At 41.4% G+C, this 13,583-nt stretch overlaps 1 protein-coding gene across 1 annotated transcript in view; it reads left to right on the top strand.

The window, feature by feature from the left end:
• xdh (xanthine dehydrogenase) overlaps positions 1 to 13,395 on the top strand; it is a 28,949-nt gene extending 15,554 nt beyond the window's left edge. The window contains exons 18-35 of the mRNA XM_038724352.1: positions 20 to 146; positions 222 to 341; positions 488 to 584; positions 668 to 792; positions 4,854 to 4,987; positions 5,057 to 5,144; positions 5,885 to 5,971; positions 6,054 to 6,245; positions 6,334 to 6,479; positions 7,004 to 7,085; positions 7,175 to 7,270; positions 8,286 to 8,489; positions 8,808 to 8,860; positions 8,937 to 9,051; positions 11,272 to 11,337; positions 11,456 to 11,644; positions 11,728 to 11,895; positions 13,102 to 13,395. Coding sequence (XP_038580280.1) covers positions 20 to 146; positions 222 to 341; positions 488 to 584; positions 668 to 792; positions 4,854 to 4,987; positions 5,057 to 5,144; positions 5,885 to 5,971; positions 6,054 to 6,245; positions 6,334 to 6,479; positions 7,004 to 7,085; positions 7,175 to 7,270; positions 8,286 to 8,489; positions 8,808 to 8,860; positions 8,937 to 9,051; positions 11,272 to 11,337; positions 11,456 to 11,644; positions 11,728 to 11,895; positions 13,102 to 13,152 — 2,140 coding nt within the window. The 3' untranslated portion in view covers positions 13,153 to 13,395. The remainder of the gene's footprint in view (positions 1 to 19; positions 147 to 221; positions 342 to 487; positions 585 to 667; positions 793 to 4,853; positions 4,988 to 5,056; positions 5,145 to 5,884; positions 5,972 to 6,053; positions 6,246 to 6,333; positions 6,480 to 7,003; positions 7,086 to 7,174; positions 7,271 to 8,285; positions 8,490 to 8,807; positions 8,861 to 8,936; positions 9,052 to 11,271; positions 11,338 to 11,455; positions 11,645 to 11,727; positions 11,896 to 13,101) is intronic.
• Positions 13,396 to 13,583: the final 188 nt, after the last annotated feature.

The following is a 13,583-nucleotide window of genomic DNA, read 5'->3' as shown; positions in this document are numbered from 1 at the left end:
CGCAGTGTGTGTGTCACAGCTCTATAGATACCTCAGCAGCAGAGAGTATGCCTGGCGTGGTCTGCTGTGTGTTTGCTGATGACATCCCCGGTAGTAACTCCACCGGACCTATCGAATACGACGAGACCGTCCTCGCCGACCGCCAGGTGAGTTTGTTCGGCCAATCAGGTGACTCTGCCAGGTTCACGACCGGGTTGATGATGTTTCCCTCCTCTCTGCAGGTGACCTGTGTGGGTCACATCATCGGCGCCGTGGTGGCCGACACTCAGCTTCACGCTCAGAGAGCCGTCAAAGCTGTCAGGATCGAGTATGAAGAGCTGCAGCCGATTGTCACCATCCAGGTGAGACCAGCAGCACCTGGACTTCTGTGAACAACACCTGTGTCGATGTTTGAGCATAAGAAGACATGCTAACATAAAATACTTGCAGTGAGTATGTTTACTGCTTTCTCATCTGGAAATAAATCTGTTGTTGGCTTGATTGACAGGAAGCCATCGCTGCCCAGTCCTTCTATCAGCCAATCAGAACCATCCAGAATGGAAACCTGGAGGCGGGGTTTCAACAGGCCCACCACATCCTGGAGGGTAGGACAGTCTATTTGACTTCCTCCTGATTCCAGATGATCAGGTATTGATTATTGATCAATTATTAATTGATTATCTGACAGGTGAGATGCACATGGGAGGTCAGGAACATTTTTACCTGGAGACAAACGTCACTCTGGCTGTTCCCCGAGGAGAAGATGGAGAGATGGAGCTCTTCGTTTCTACTCAGTCTGCCTCCAAAACACAAGTAACAATCCTCCAAAACAAGTAACAATACTCCAAAACACAGGTAGAAATACTCCAAAACACAAGTAACAATGCTCCAAAACACAAGTAACAATACTCCAAAACACAAGTAACAATGCTCCAAAACACAAATAACAATACTCCAAAACACAAGTAACAATACTCCAAAACACAGGTAGAAATACTCCAAAACACAGGTAGAAATACTCCAAAACACAAGTAACAATGCTCCAAAACACAAGTAACAATGCTCCAAAACACAAGTAACAATGCTCCAAAACACAAGTAACAATGCTCCAAAACACAAGTAACAATGCTCCCAAACACAAGTAACAATACTCCAAAACACAGGTAGAAATACTCCAAAACACAGGTAGAAATACTCCAAAACACAAGTAACAATGCTCCAAAACACAAGTAACAATGCTCCAAAACACAAGTAACAATGCTCCAAAACACAAGTAACAATGCTCCAAAACACAAGTAACAATGCTCCAAAACACAAGTAACAATGCTCCAAAACACAAGTAACAATCCTCCAAAACACAAGTAACAATGCTCCAAAACACAAGTAACAATGCTCCAAAACACAAGTAACAATCCTCCAAAACACAAGTAACAATGCTCCCAAACACAAGTAACAATCCTCCAAAACACAGGTAGAAATACTCCAAAACACAGGTAGAAATACTCCAAAACACAGGTAGAAATACTCCAAAACACAGGTAGAAATACTCCAAAACACAGGTAGAAATACTCCAAAACACAAGTAACAATGCTCCAAAACACAAGTAACAATGCTCCAAAACACAAGTAACAATCCTCCAAAACACAGGTAGAAATACTCCAAAACACAGGTAGAAATACTCCAAAACACAGGTAGAAATACTCCAAAACACAAGTAACAATGCTCCAAAACACAAGTAACAATGCTCCAAAACACAAGTAACAATCCTCCAAAACACAAGTAACAATGCTCCCAAACACAAGTAACAATCCTCCAAAACACAAGTAACAATGCTCCCAAACACAAGTAACAATCCTCCAAAACACAAGTAACAATCCTCCAAAACACAGGTAACAATACTCCAAAACACAAGTAACAATGCTCCAAAACACAAGTAACAATCCTCCCAAACACAAGTAACAATCCTCCCAAACACAAGTAACAATGCTCCAAAACACAAGTAACAATGCTCCAAAACACAAGTAACAATGCTCCAAAACACAGGTAGAAATACTCCAAAACACAGGTAGAAATACTCCAAAACACAAGTAACAATGCTCCAAAACACAAGTAACAATGCTCCCAAACACAAGTAACAATCCTCCAAAACACAAGTAACAATGCTCCCAAACACAAGTAACAATCCTCCAAAACACAAGTAACAATCCTCCAAAACACAGGTAACAATACTCCAAAACACAAGTAACAATGCTCCAAAACACAAGTAACAATCCTCCCAAACACAAGTAACAATGCTCCAAAACACAAGTAACAATGCTCCAAAACACAAGTAACAATGCTCCAAAACACAGGTAGAAATACTCCAAAACACAGGTAGAAATACTCCAAAACACAAGTAACAATGCTCCAAAACACAAGTAACAATGCTCCAAAACACAAGTAACAATGCTCCAAAACACAAGTAACAATGCTCCAAAACAGGTAGAAATACTCCAAAACACAGGTAGAAATACTCCAAAACACAAGTAACAATGCTCCAAAACACAAGTAACAATACTCCAAAACACAAGTAACAATGCTCCAAAACACAAGTAACAATCCTCCAAAACACAAGTAACAATACTCCAAAACACAAGTAACAATGCTCCCAAACACAAGTAACAATGCTCCCAAACACAAGTAACAATGCTCCCAAACACAAGTAACAATCCTCCCAAACACAAGTAACAATGCTCCCAAACACAAGTAACAATACTCCAAAACACAGGTAGAAATGCTCCAAAACACAAGTAACAATGCTCCAAAACACAAGTAACAATGCTCCAAAACACAAGTAACAAACCTCCAAAACACAAGTAACAATCCTCCAAAACACAAGTAACAATCCTCCAAAACACAAGTAACAATCCTCCAAAACACAAGTAACAATGCTCCAAAACACAAGTAACAATCCTCCAAAACACAAGTAACAATACTCCAAAACACAGGTAGAAATACTCCAAAACACAAGTAACAATACTCCCAAACACAAGTAACAATACTCCAAAACACAAGTAACAATTCTCCCAAACACAAGTAACAATACTCCAAAACACAAGTAACAATACTCCAAAACACAAGTAACAATACTCCAAAACACAAGTAACAATCCTCCAAAACACAAGTAACAATCCTCCAAAACACAAGTAACAATGCTCCCAAACACAAGTAACAATGCTCCAAAACACAGGTAGAAATACTCCAAAACACAGGTAGAAATACTCCAAAACACAAGTAACAATCCTCCCAAACACAAGTAACAATGCTCCAAAACACAAGTAACAATGCTCCAAAACACAAGTAACAATGCTCCAAAACACAGGTAGAAATACTCCAAAACACAGGTAGAAATACTCCAAAACACAAGTAACAATGCTCCAAAACACAAGTAACAATCCTCCAAAACACAAGTAACAATACTCCAAAACACAGGTAGAAATACTCCAAAACACAAGTAACAATGCTCCAAAACACAAGTAACAATGCTCCAAAACACAAGTAACAATGCTCCAAAACACAAGTAACAATGCTCCAAAACACAAGTAACAATGCTCCAAAACACAGGTAGAAATACTCCAAAACACAAGTAACAATGCTCCAAAACACAAGTAACAATACTCCAAAACACAAGTAACAATGCTCCAAAACACAAGTAACAATCCTCCAAAACACAAGTAACAATACTCCAAAACACAGGTAGAAATACTCCAAAACACAAGTAACAATGCTCCAAAACACAAGTAACAATGCTCCAAAACACAAGTAACAATGCTCCCAAACACAAGTAACAATGCTCCCAAACACAAGTAACAATGCTCCCAAACACAAGTAACAATGCTCCCAAACACAAGTAACAATACTCCAAAACACAAGTAACAATACTCCAAAACACAGGTAGAAATGCTCCAAAACACAAGTAACAATCCTCCAAAACACAAGTAACAATGCTCCAAAACACAAGTAACAATGCTCCAAAACACAAGTAACAAACCTCCAAAACACAAGTAACAATCCTCCAAAACACAAGTAACAATCCTCCAAAACACAAGTAACAATGCTCCAAAACACAAGTAACAATCCTCCAAAACACAAGTAACAATCCTCCAAAACACAGGTAGAAATACTCCAAAACACAAGTAACAATACTCCCAAACACAAGTAACAATCCTCCAAAACACAAGTAACAATCCTCCAAAACACAAGTAACAATTCTCCCAAACACAAGTAACAATACTCCAAAACACAAGTAACAATACTCCAAAACACAAGTAACAATACTCCAAAACACAAGTAACAACACAAGTAACAATACTCCAAAACACAAGTAACAACACAAGTAACAATCCTCCAAAACACAAGTAACAATTCTCCCAAACACAAGTAACAATACTCCCAAACACAAGTAACAATACTCCAAAACACAGGTAACAATTCTCCCAAACACAAGTAACAATACTCCCAAACACAAGTAACAATACTCCAAAACACAAGTAACAATACTCCAAAACACAAGTAACAACACAAGTAACAATGCTCCAAAACACAAGTAACAATCTTTCAAAACACAAGTAACAATACTCCAAAACACAAGTAACAATACTCCAAAACACAAGTAACAATACTCCAAAACACAAGTAACAACACAAGTAACAATCCTCCCAAACACAAGTAACAATCCTCCCAAACACAAGTAACAATCCTCCAAAACACAAGTAACAATTCTCCCAAACACAAGTAACAATACTCCCAATCAAAGGTAACAATACTCGCCATCTAAAAACTCTTGTTTTCTTTAAAAATACGAATGTTTGAAAAAGTATCTCGGTGTGTGTCAGTCTCTGGTGGCGAAGGCGTTGGGCGTCCCTGCTAACAGGGTGGTGGTCCGGGTGAAGAGGATGGGTGGAGGCTTTGGAGGGAAGGAGAGCCGGACCACCTTATTGTCCACTGTGGTCGCTGTAGCAGCAAACAAGTAGGTCTAACACTCTTCTTTAGTTAGATTCTCTTATTTTGAAATTTAATTTCTGCCTGCTTGTGTCAGGTTGAAGAGGCCTGTGAGGTGTATGTTGGACCGAGACGAGGACATGCTGATCACTGGAGGAAGACACCCCTTCTATGGAAAATACAAGGTGGGAGGCCGCCCTCTGCTGGAGAAGTAGCATAAGTCACCTGCAGCAGTAACTGGAGTAACAGCAGTAGACTTTTTGTTGTTTATTGTTCTGGGTAGCTGTGTATAGTTGATTTTATATGGAGAAATAAAGTCAGTTTTATTCATATAGCCTAGTTGCACAAATTTGCCCCAAGGGGCTTTACGATATGTACAGTATACAACACCCTCTGTCCTTAGAAGTTCAAAGTCCAAGTTCAAATTTATTTATATTGCACATTTAAAAACAATCCTTGTTGACCAAAATGCTTTCCAAGTTCAGGACACACAACAAATATACTCAACAAAGACAGTAGAAAAGGTCAAAGTGTCAAAAGGCCCTGCAGCCAGCTGACTTCTTTTTAGCTCTGAAGACAGATGGGAGGCCTGTAGCCTGAACGTGGAGAGCACAAGATGGGATATAAGGTTTAATGAGGTCAGACAGGTTTGAAGCACCGAGCCCATTAATAGTATTGCAAGTCACCTTAAAGTCTATTTCTGACATGGATAGGAAGGATGGAGGGAAGCCAAAATTGGTGTGATATGATCATATTGTCTAGTTTAAGATTCTAGCTGCAGCATTCTGAAACATTCAGCGTGAATTATACTTAATAGTAGCCAAAAGCTACTTTTTTGAAACCTCTGTCGGCCTAGTTTGGTGTAGCTTCACTCTTGAGTCTTCCATGTTTTGTCCAATCATTTCTTCGTCTTGTCCTGCTCCAGGTGGGTTTCCTAAACAGCGGAAAGGTCGTGGCTCTGGACGTGTCGTACTACAGTAACACTGGAAACTCCAAGGACCTCTCTCTGTCAGTGAGTACCATCACGAACAACCGAGCGCTACGCCACTTTGCTGATGATGTGCTGATGTTCTCACCTGTGTGCTTTCGTCGAGGTCCTGGAACGCGCTCTGTTCCACATGGAGAACACGTACAGCGTGGCGAACGTGCGCGGACGTGGTTACCTGTGCCGCACAAACCTGCCGTCCAACACGGCCTTCAGGGGCTTCGGAGGGCCGCAAGGCATGATGATCGCTGAGAGCTGGATCACCGACGTGGCTCAGAGTCTGGGCCGACCAGCTGAGGAGGTACGTAGGTGGAAGTCAGAGATGATGAGATAAACAGCTGAATTCCAGTGGATGGGCAGTGTCCAATCAGTGACTCCTTCTCCTTCAGGTGCGGCGGTTGAACCTGTATGTGGAAGGTGAGTCGACGCCCTTCAATCAGATCCTGGAGCAGTTCACCGTGGACCGCTGCTGGGACGAGTGCTTGTCACGATCTGGATACCGGGAACGCCGAGCCGCCATCGAGCTCTACAACAGGTAAAAACAGCTGGACACTGTTGAGCATTACAACACGTTAAAAGGAAGCATCTGTCAGTGCTATAAAGGTAAAAACTGTCCGACTAAAGTTTCCAAAATCTTGGTTTATGAAAAAAACTGTCAAACTTCTTTGTCACTGTCGAGCTACACAGCAGGTAAAATCAGCCAGACCAAAGTTTCTGAGTTTTACATCAAGTAAAAATGGTAAAACAATCGATCTGAGGGAAGTATTAATCTGACAAATGGCTTTTCTTAACGTCGGCTGAGCTCTACGACAGTAATAAATAATAAATACGGTCAAAACAAGCTCTGACAGTTCTCAGCTGTGACTGAGCTCTACAAAAGGTAAACACAGTCCAAGTTTCTGAGACCATGTTTAGCTCAATGACAGGTAAAAAATATCTGTCGTTTAACTTGTCAGCAAGTAAAAATTGTCCAAAAGACGTTTTTTGAGCCTGCTGAGTTCTGCAAAAACAAACCAGTCAAACTGAAATCAACTCTATGTTTTCTTTTTGTACCGTCAGACAGAACCGCTGGACCAAACGAGGCCTTGCCATCATCCCCACCAAGTTTGGCATCAGCTTCACTGCCACCTTCCTCAACCAGGTCTGTTCTGACAGCTGAAAGGTTTAAGTAACATTTCAGGTTTGTGTGACGTCATGGGTTTGTGTTAGTCCAGGTCTCTGTGTTTGCAGGCTGGAGCTCTGGTTCATATCTACACAGACGGCTCGGTGCTGTTGACCCATGGTGGGACAGAGATGGGACAGGGACTCCACACCAAGATGGTCCAGGTACCTGAGCCATATACTGTATAAAAGAAGTGGACGTAGTCATGGTGACGTTACCCGTTGGTTTGTGGACTGCGTTTTTAAGCCTCGAGTTTGGCAGATAGGGCGCCGCCATGTTGAGTTTTTGCAACCAGTGGCATCGGACGTGACCATATTTGGACGAGACAGTGGAGCTAATGGCCCCATGCGGAGCTAGCAAGCTTGCTTAGCTAGGTGCATCTGTAACTCATGTTAACTTTGACAGGGCTGATAATATTGTCTTAAACCTAAACGTGCTCACCAGAGAAAGTGAACAGCCGACTCCTAGTAAGCTTTTTCAACGAGCGCAGAGGGTGCGAGTCACTCTAGCCTGATTGACAGGTCGCCATGGTAACATGGTCAATCACAGATAATCCCACCCTAAAGCCTCCTAAATCCCACCCTGCTTCCTGGTCTATTTTCATCTAAATGGGACCATAATTTACAAAATGAAGACTTGAAACTAGCGACTGAGAGCATAAACGCATCAGGAAAGTGTTTACTGAGGGAATAAATCAGCTGAGAAGTAGAAACATTTTCTTTCTAATGGAGCCGGACTTCTTTTTGAAACCAGAAGAGTCGCCCCCTGCTGGCCGTTCAGTAAAATGCAGGTTTATGGGACTTTCGCGTTGGCTTCACATCTCAGACCGTAGGCTTAATAATTTTCATCTTTCTTTGGTTGATTACATTTCTTTCATGTAGTTGTTGGTTTCAGTTCACTTCAGAATAAATAGCACCGTCTAGTGGCTCTTGGAAGAACTGCAGCTTCAGACACTTGAGCATTGACTTTAATGTTGAGCTGTGGTGGCTGCTGATTGGCCGTGATCATTGTTTGGATTTGACTGACGAAATATTTAAACACAAAATAAATATCCACAAGACCTGAACTTCCATACAAGCTCAAGGCATAAAACGTAAAGAGCCTCACATGGGCCCTTGGGGGTCCCGGATGTTGCACTTAAGCTAACTAAGTGTTAACAAACTGTGTCTGTGAGTCCAGGTTGCCAGCAGGGTTCTGGGTATCCCCTGTTCAAAGATCCACATCTCAGAGACCAGTACCAACACAGTCCCCAACACCAGTCCCACCGCCGCCTCCGCCTCCTCAGACCTCAATGGAGCCGCCATACAGAACGCCTGCCAGATCCTCGTGAAACGCCTGGAACCGTACAAGACCAAGAACCCCAAAGGATCATGGGAGGACTGGGTGAGCAAAAGCATTAAGAATATTTTGTTCCGGTAGTTTTTTCAAACAGATACAAAGTAGATAAATCAGTTTCACTATGCTTCACTTACTAAGTTACGACTCATTTATTTATGTGTTTTGACTTTGTTTTCCATAAGTATGCTTAAATAATGACAAAGTTGAAATGACTTTACTTATAACGTAGTATTTCATGGTTGTGAGTGCCTTAATGTCAGTTTCGAGACTCAGCAATGATTTTCATTTACTTTGGCAAAATTATGACTTTTAAACATTTTATGTTTTTCTTGACTTTCCAGCTGTGAATGTTCTGTGTTTCAGGTGAAAGCAGCGTATTTCGACAGAGTCAACCTCAGTGCGAACGGCTTTTACAAGTGAGTTCACAGACTGAGTCGCTGGTTCAGTAAATCTGTTAATAAGTAAAATTCACTGTTTCCTGTTTCTTGTCAGGACTCCAGATCTCGGTTATGACTTTGACACAAACTCGGGCCGAGCGTTCAACTACTTCACCTACGGAGTTGCCTGTTCAGAGGTGGAGATCGACTGTCTGACTGGAGCTCACAAGGTGTGTTCTTTAGGAAGTAAAGTTCAGCCAGAAAGGAAACTAAAACAGAGAATGGAGAATGAAATGTTGTTTTAGAGAAAGAGAAACTGTTGCTGTTGATTTCAGATGAAGCCCCCAATCTGTTGATAGAAGAGTCCCCCAAGGATCAATATTAGGCCCCATGTTGTTTACTCTGCACTTAGTAATAATAACAGCTTAAAGTAATGTCACATCTTTGTTAAACACTTCCATGCTGACCATCTTAGGTAGGTAACTGGTACCACTGCAGACCTTTCAATGTCTGCTTTTGAGAAACTTTAGATCTTCCTCTGTTGCTGGTTTGAACCTGATCGAGACACTTACATCATTCTCACTCATACCTGAATACACAGAAACCTGAAGTTCATGGACAAAGACAAGCATTTATAAGAAAAGACAGAAAGCGCTTCACAGGTTTAAAAACGCGAGATGCCCTTTTGGTTGAATTGACACTTCGCTAAGCGAATACACAGCTGGCCAATCACAGAGCAGTATATGACTCTCTAACTGAGGTCCGACACTTTCATGGCTGCACACCATTCACTCTAATGCAAAAAGAGTCATTTTCTAGCTTTTTTTGGCTGTATTTTTCTAAGATCTGGTCAAACGCTGTTCCAGAGACATCTTGTAATAGTTACAATCGCTACCCAGAGAGGTTTGAGTCCGTTTGAGTCTGTTTGAGTCCGTTTGAGTCCGATTGAGTCCGTTTGAGTCCGTTTGAGTGAGTTTAGGTCAGTTTCAGTCTGTTTGAGTCAGTTTCAGTCTGTTTGAGTCAGTTTCAGTCTGTTTGACAGCCTGAATAAAAGCAAATGCACTTTGCAACTGTAAAACTGTCTGCTTCTTTCTGAGATCGCTTTTTTCCCGAAATCAGACAATGTTTCTCCGGGGAGTGCAGTAACAGACAGGGGCAGCGGCGTGATAAAGGTCCTTCAGTTTGTCGGACCTAGCAGCAGTAACTTAGGGGGGCGTGGCTTAGCGAAGGGTCAATTTAAAAACATTTTTTTTAGTTGCCAGCCAACCACCAAATCAGCTGTCAGCCTAATCAAAGATTATAGCACCAGTGATCTGTGTTCTTTGCTGCTAAGTAATAACTGTCATCCTTTTTCACTGGGGACGCTGGGGACACGTCCCCACCACATTTTGGAAGCATTTGTTAAAAATGTTCTGAAAAATAGCACCAAGAAATATTAACTAACAAATGAAAATGCTTTGATAAAGATTTGATGAACAAAGGTCTAAAAAAAATCTCTAGCTAAAATAAACAAGCAGCTGGTTTCTGCATTATATTCTGTTATAAATATGTCACCACCAAAGCTGTTTGTTTCCTTTTACATAGAAAAAGACATTTCCACCACGCATTGGGGCAGAAAACGTCTCCAGAATGCAGGAAATTAAATCTTTAATGCTCAAATTTTCTGGGGAAGGAACCCATATCCAATAATTTCACCATTGCCTATTCAAATAGTGTTAAAAATCTTCTCGTCTTGTTCTCGTGCATCGTCACGTCTCGTGATCCAATTGTATCATCACGCCCCTAGTCTGAGCACTTACGTCCCCACTGCTTTTCAACACAAAGTGACGCCCTTGACATTGTCATATTAGCAGAAAGTCTGTGTCTTTTGTTGCTAAAAACATCGGCTTAATAAAATGGGCAATGAGGGTGAAACACGCGGGGGGAGACACCGCTGGTAGCACCACCAGCTGGTCCAGGGGCTTCGTCTTAATGAGGCTCGGTTCAAGGCGTATTTTAGGATGAGTCGGGGACAGTTTGTCTCCAAACAGTCCAAGCAACTGGAAATATAAGCACCACGACTGAGGCCCGTTTCTCCATTCATTAGATTGCAAAAGACGTTGGGTGTTGTTCTGCTCAGAGTTAAATTTTTTCCAACTTCATGCTCAGAGCACTCCTTTGAAAATGCTGACTGCCAATAGAAAACCATTTTTAAAAAGCAACAAACCCATTCTGTGTGATCATTTCTTGTATTAATCCAGAGATTGTTGTCTGTACATCAGCGGGTACAAAGCAAACATGAACTGCTAGCAGCTACAGCAGCGAGGTTAAATCCTCAGTAATGTTTGAACAAAATGTTAAATGTTTACCGAATCTGTTGTGCAGTCCATGAAAAAGCTTGTCTGATTCTGAAGGTGTCATTTTAGTTTAGTTGTTCTGTTTTATATATTTTTATTATGCTTGTGCTGTAGAACCTGAGTACCACCATAGTGATGGACGTCGGTCACAGCCTCAACCCAGCCATCGACATCGGACAGGTAGGTCAATCCATCAGCAACCTTTGGTCGACTCATCCAAATGAAGGTCGTCATTTAACACAGGCCTGCTCCTGCGGCGCCCCCCTCAGGTCTGAATGTCCTCTCTATCTGTCTTCAGGTGGAGGGGGCGTTCATGCAGGGTCTGGGTCTCTTCACCCTGGAGGAGCTTCATTATTCACCACGGGGCGTCCTCCTCACTCGGGGTCCTGGTTCTTATAAGATCCCAGCCTTCGGTGATATTCCCAACCAGCTAACGGTCTCGCTGCTCCGCGACGCACCACATGACAAGGCCATCTTCGCCTCCAAGGTAACTCCTTCCAGCCGCTGCTGGAACATTTTAAGCACGATAGCTTGGATTGCTACAGAGAATGTTTACTTTGTTCTCTGCAGGCTGTGGGCGAGCCTCCTCTCTTCCTGGCGGCATCTGTTTTCTACGCCATCAAAGATGCCATCGCCGCGGCCCGGGCAGAGTCGGGCATCAGCGGCCCCTTCAGGCTGGACAGCCCCGCCTCCGCAGAGAGGATCCGCAACGCTTGCAGCGACCGATTCACCAAACTGGTACTAAAGCGTGTTCAAAAATCTGTTTGTGTTTGTGTTGGTTTTAGTTTTCATTGAGTTTAGAGACGCTGCTCAGGATCGTGCACGGGCAAGAACACACATCCACAGAACTAAACCCTCTTTTCATTTAGATTCAGATGGTCGAAAGCTCGAGAACTCCAGATTTTTTATCAGAGGTTATCATTGTTAACGAAGACGAACGAGGTAACAAAAACTAGATGTGAAGAAACATTGTCGTTAACTGAAATAAAAATAAAAACGTAATATAATATATATATAAATAATAAAGGTTTAGATTTTTGATATAACTGCTTTCCAGCCATACTTGCCTTCAGGGTGCTGGGACCTGTTGTTTGTGGCTCCAAGGCGGGCCTACACTATCTTCCAGTTTTTAAGCTGTCCCTCACCTCCATTTATTGTATTTCACCTATTTAACCAAGAATGACGGAGCGAGAGACTCATGTAATGAATTTAGCAGCATTAGGGTAGTTTGCTCTTTTCTGTATGTCTGTTAGAAATGATACCGTCGATGTAGCATGTGCTTAATTTATTCGTAGTATTTATTTAGACAATGTGTTAGTACTTCAAATATATATTTGCTTAGTGTTTGGGCCCCTATGTACAAGCTTCAGATAGCTGAATAATGGTGTCCCTTTTCACAAATATTTCTGGTTGTACTTTTATTTTAATGTTTTGTGAAAAAACTAAACTGAACTGAACTTTTTTAGAAAATAAAAACTAAACTGAACTGAGCTCGGCATCCTGCAGCGACAAAGACTAAAACTAATAAAAATTAAAACTAAAATTTTCAGCATTTTCAGAAAATAAAAACTAAACTAGCAATTTCACGTTAAAAATTAATAATTTAATTAAAACTAAACTGAAATTGAAAACAAAAAGTCAAAACTAAATAAAAACTAATGAAAAATCAAACCTTGGTCCTTTGACATTAACACCTCAGTGATTAATGGACCTTGAAAAATGCATAGCGAAATGTATTTGAAATTGAAACGTTGGTACGTCGGTACAACAATTATCATGTTGATAAAGGAAAGCAACAAAACACAAACTGATGACATGAAGATGGAAGAAAACTGTTGTCTGATATAAGACTGTATTTACTGGAACCAAGAGGCCAAACCATGGAAACAAAATACTGTATCGCCTTCAATAAATTTCATCGTGCCGACTGTTTTTCTGTTGCAGTGTCCTCCTGCAGAACCTGGCACCTTCACCCCCTGGTCTGTACAAGTCTAGGACATCCAACCAGTGAGAGAGAGAAAACTACCGCTGATGGTCACAGGAGAATATTTTAAAACTGCAGAAACATAACGAGACATTTTCTACACCAACATTTCACTAAGTGATTCCTCCCTGCCGGATCAGGACCTTCAGTGGCAGTTAATGATGCATTGTTGGTAAAGCGATGTTAGCCTAATAACACTTGAATAAAAAGCATGCAGTTAGCTGTTTCATGCTAACTGAAGCTAATAAGCAGCAGATGATTTTCCATACAGCACATGATTTAAATCTTACACTGTAAAAAAAATTGTTACAAGAATCATATTTCATTGTTTTGGCTCATTTCTGCGAGCGTTAATCATCAGATCTGTAATAATTGTTTGCTCTGAACTTCAGTTTATATTAAGGTGACCAGATTTCTGAAATGAAAATCAGGGACATTTTTG

Source organism: Micropterus salmoides, unplaced genomic scaffold, assembly GCF_014851395.1.
Source record: "Micropterus salmoides isolate LMB-PRFRI ecotype aquatic unplaced genomic scaffold, ASM1485139v1 Ms_hic_scaffold_1, whole genome shotgun sequence".
Classification (NCBI taxonomy): Eukaryota; Metazoa; Chordata; class Actinopteri; order Centrarchiformes; family Centrarchidae; genus Micropterus; species Micropterus salmoides.
Note: the sequence above shows the minus strand (reverse complement) of the source record. Positions and strands in the feature narration are given on the sequence as shown.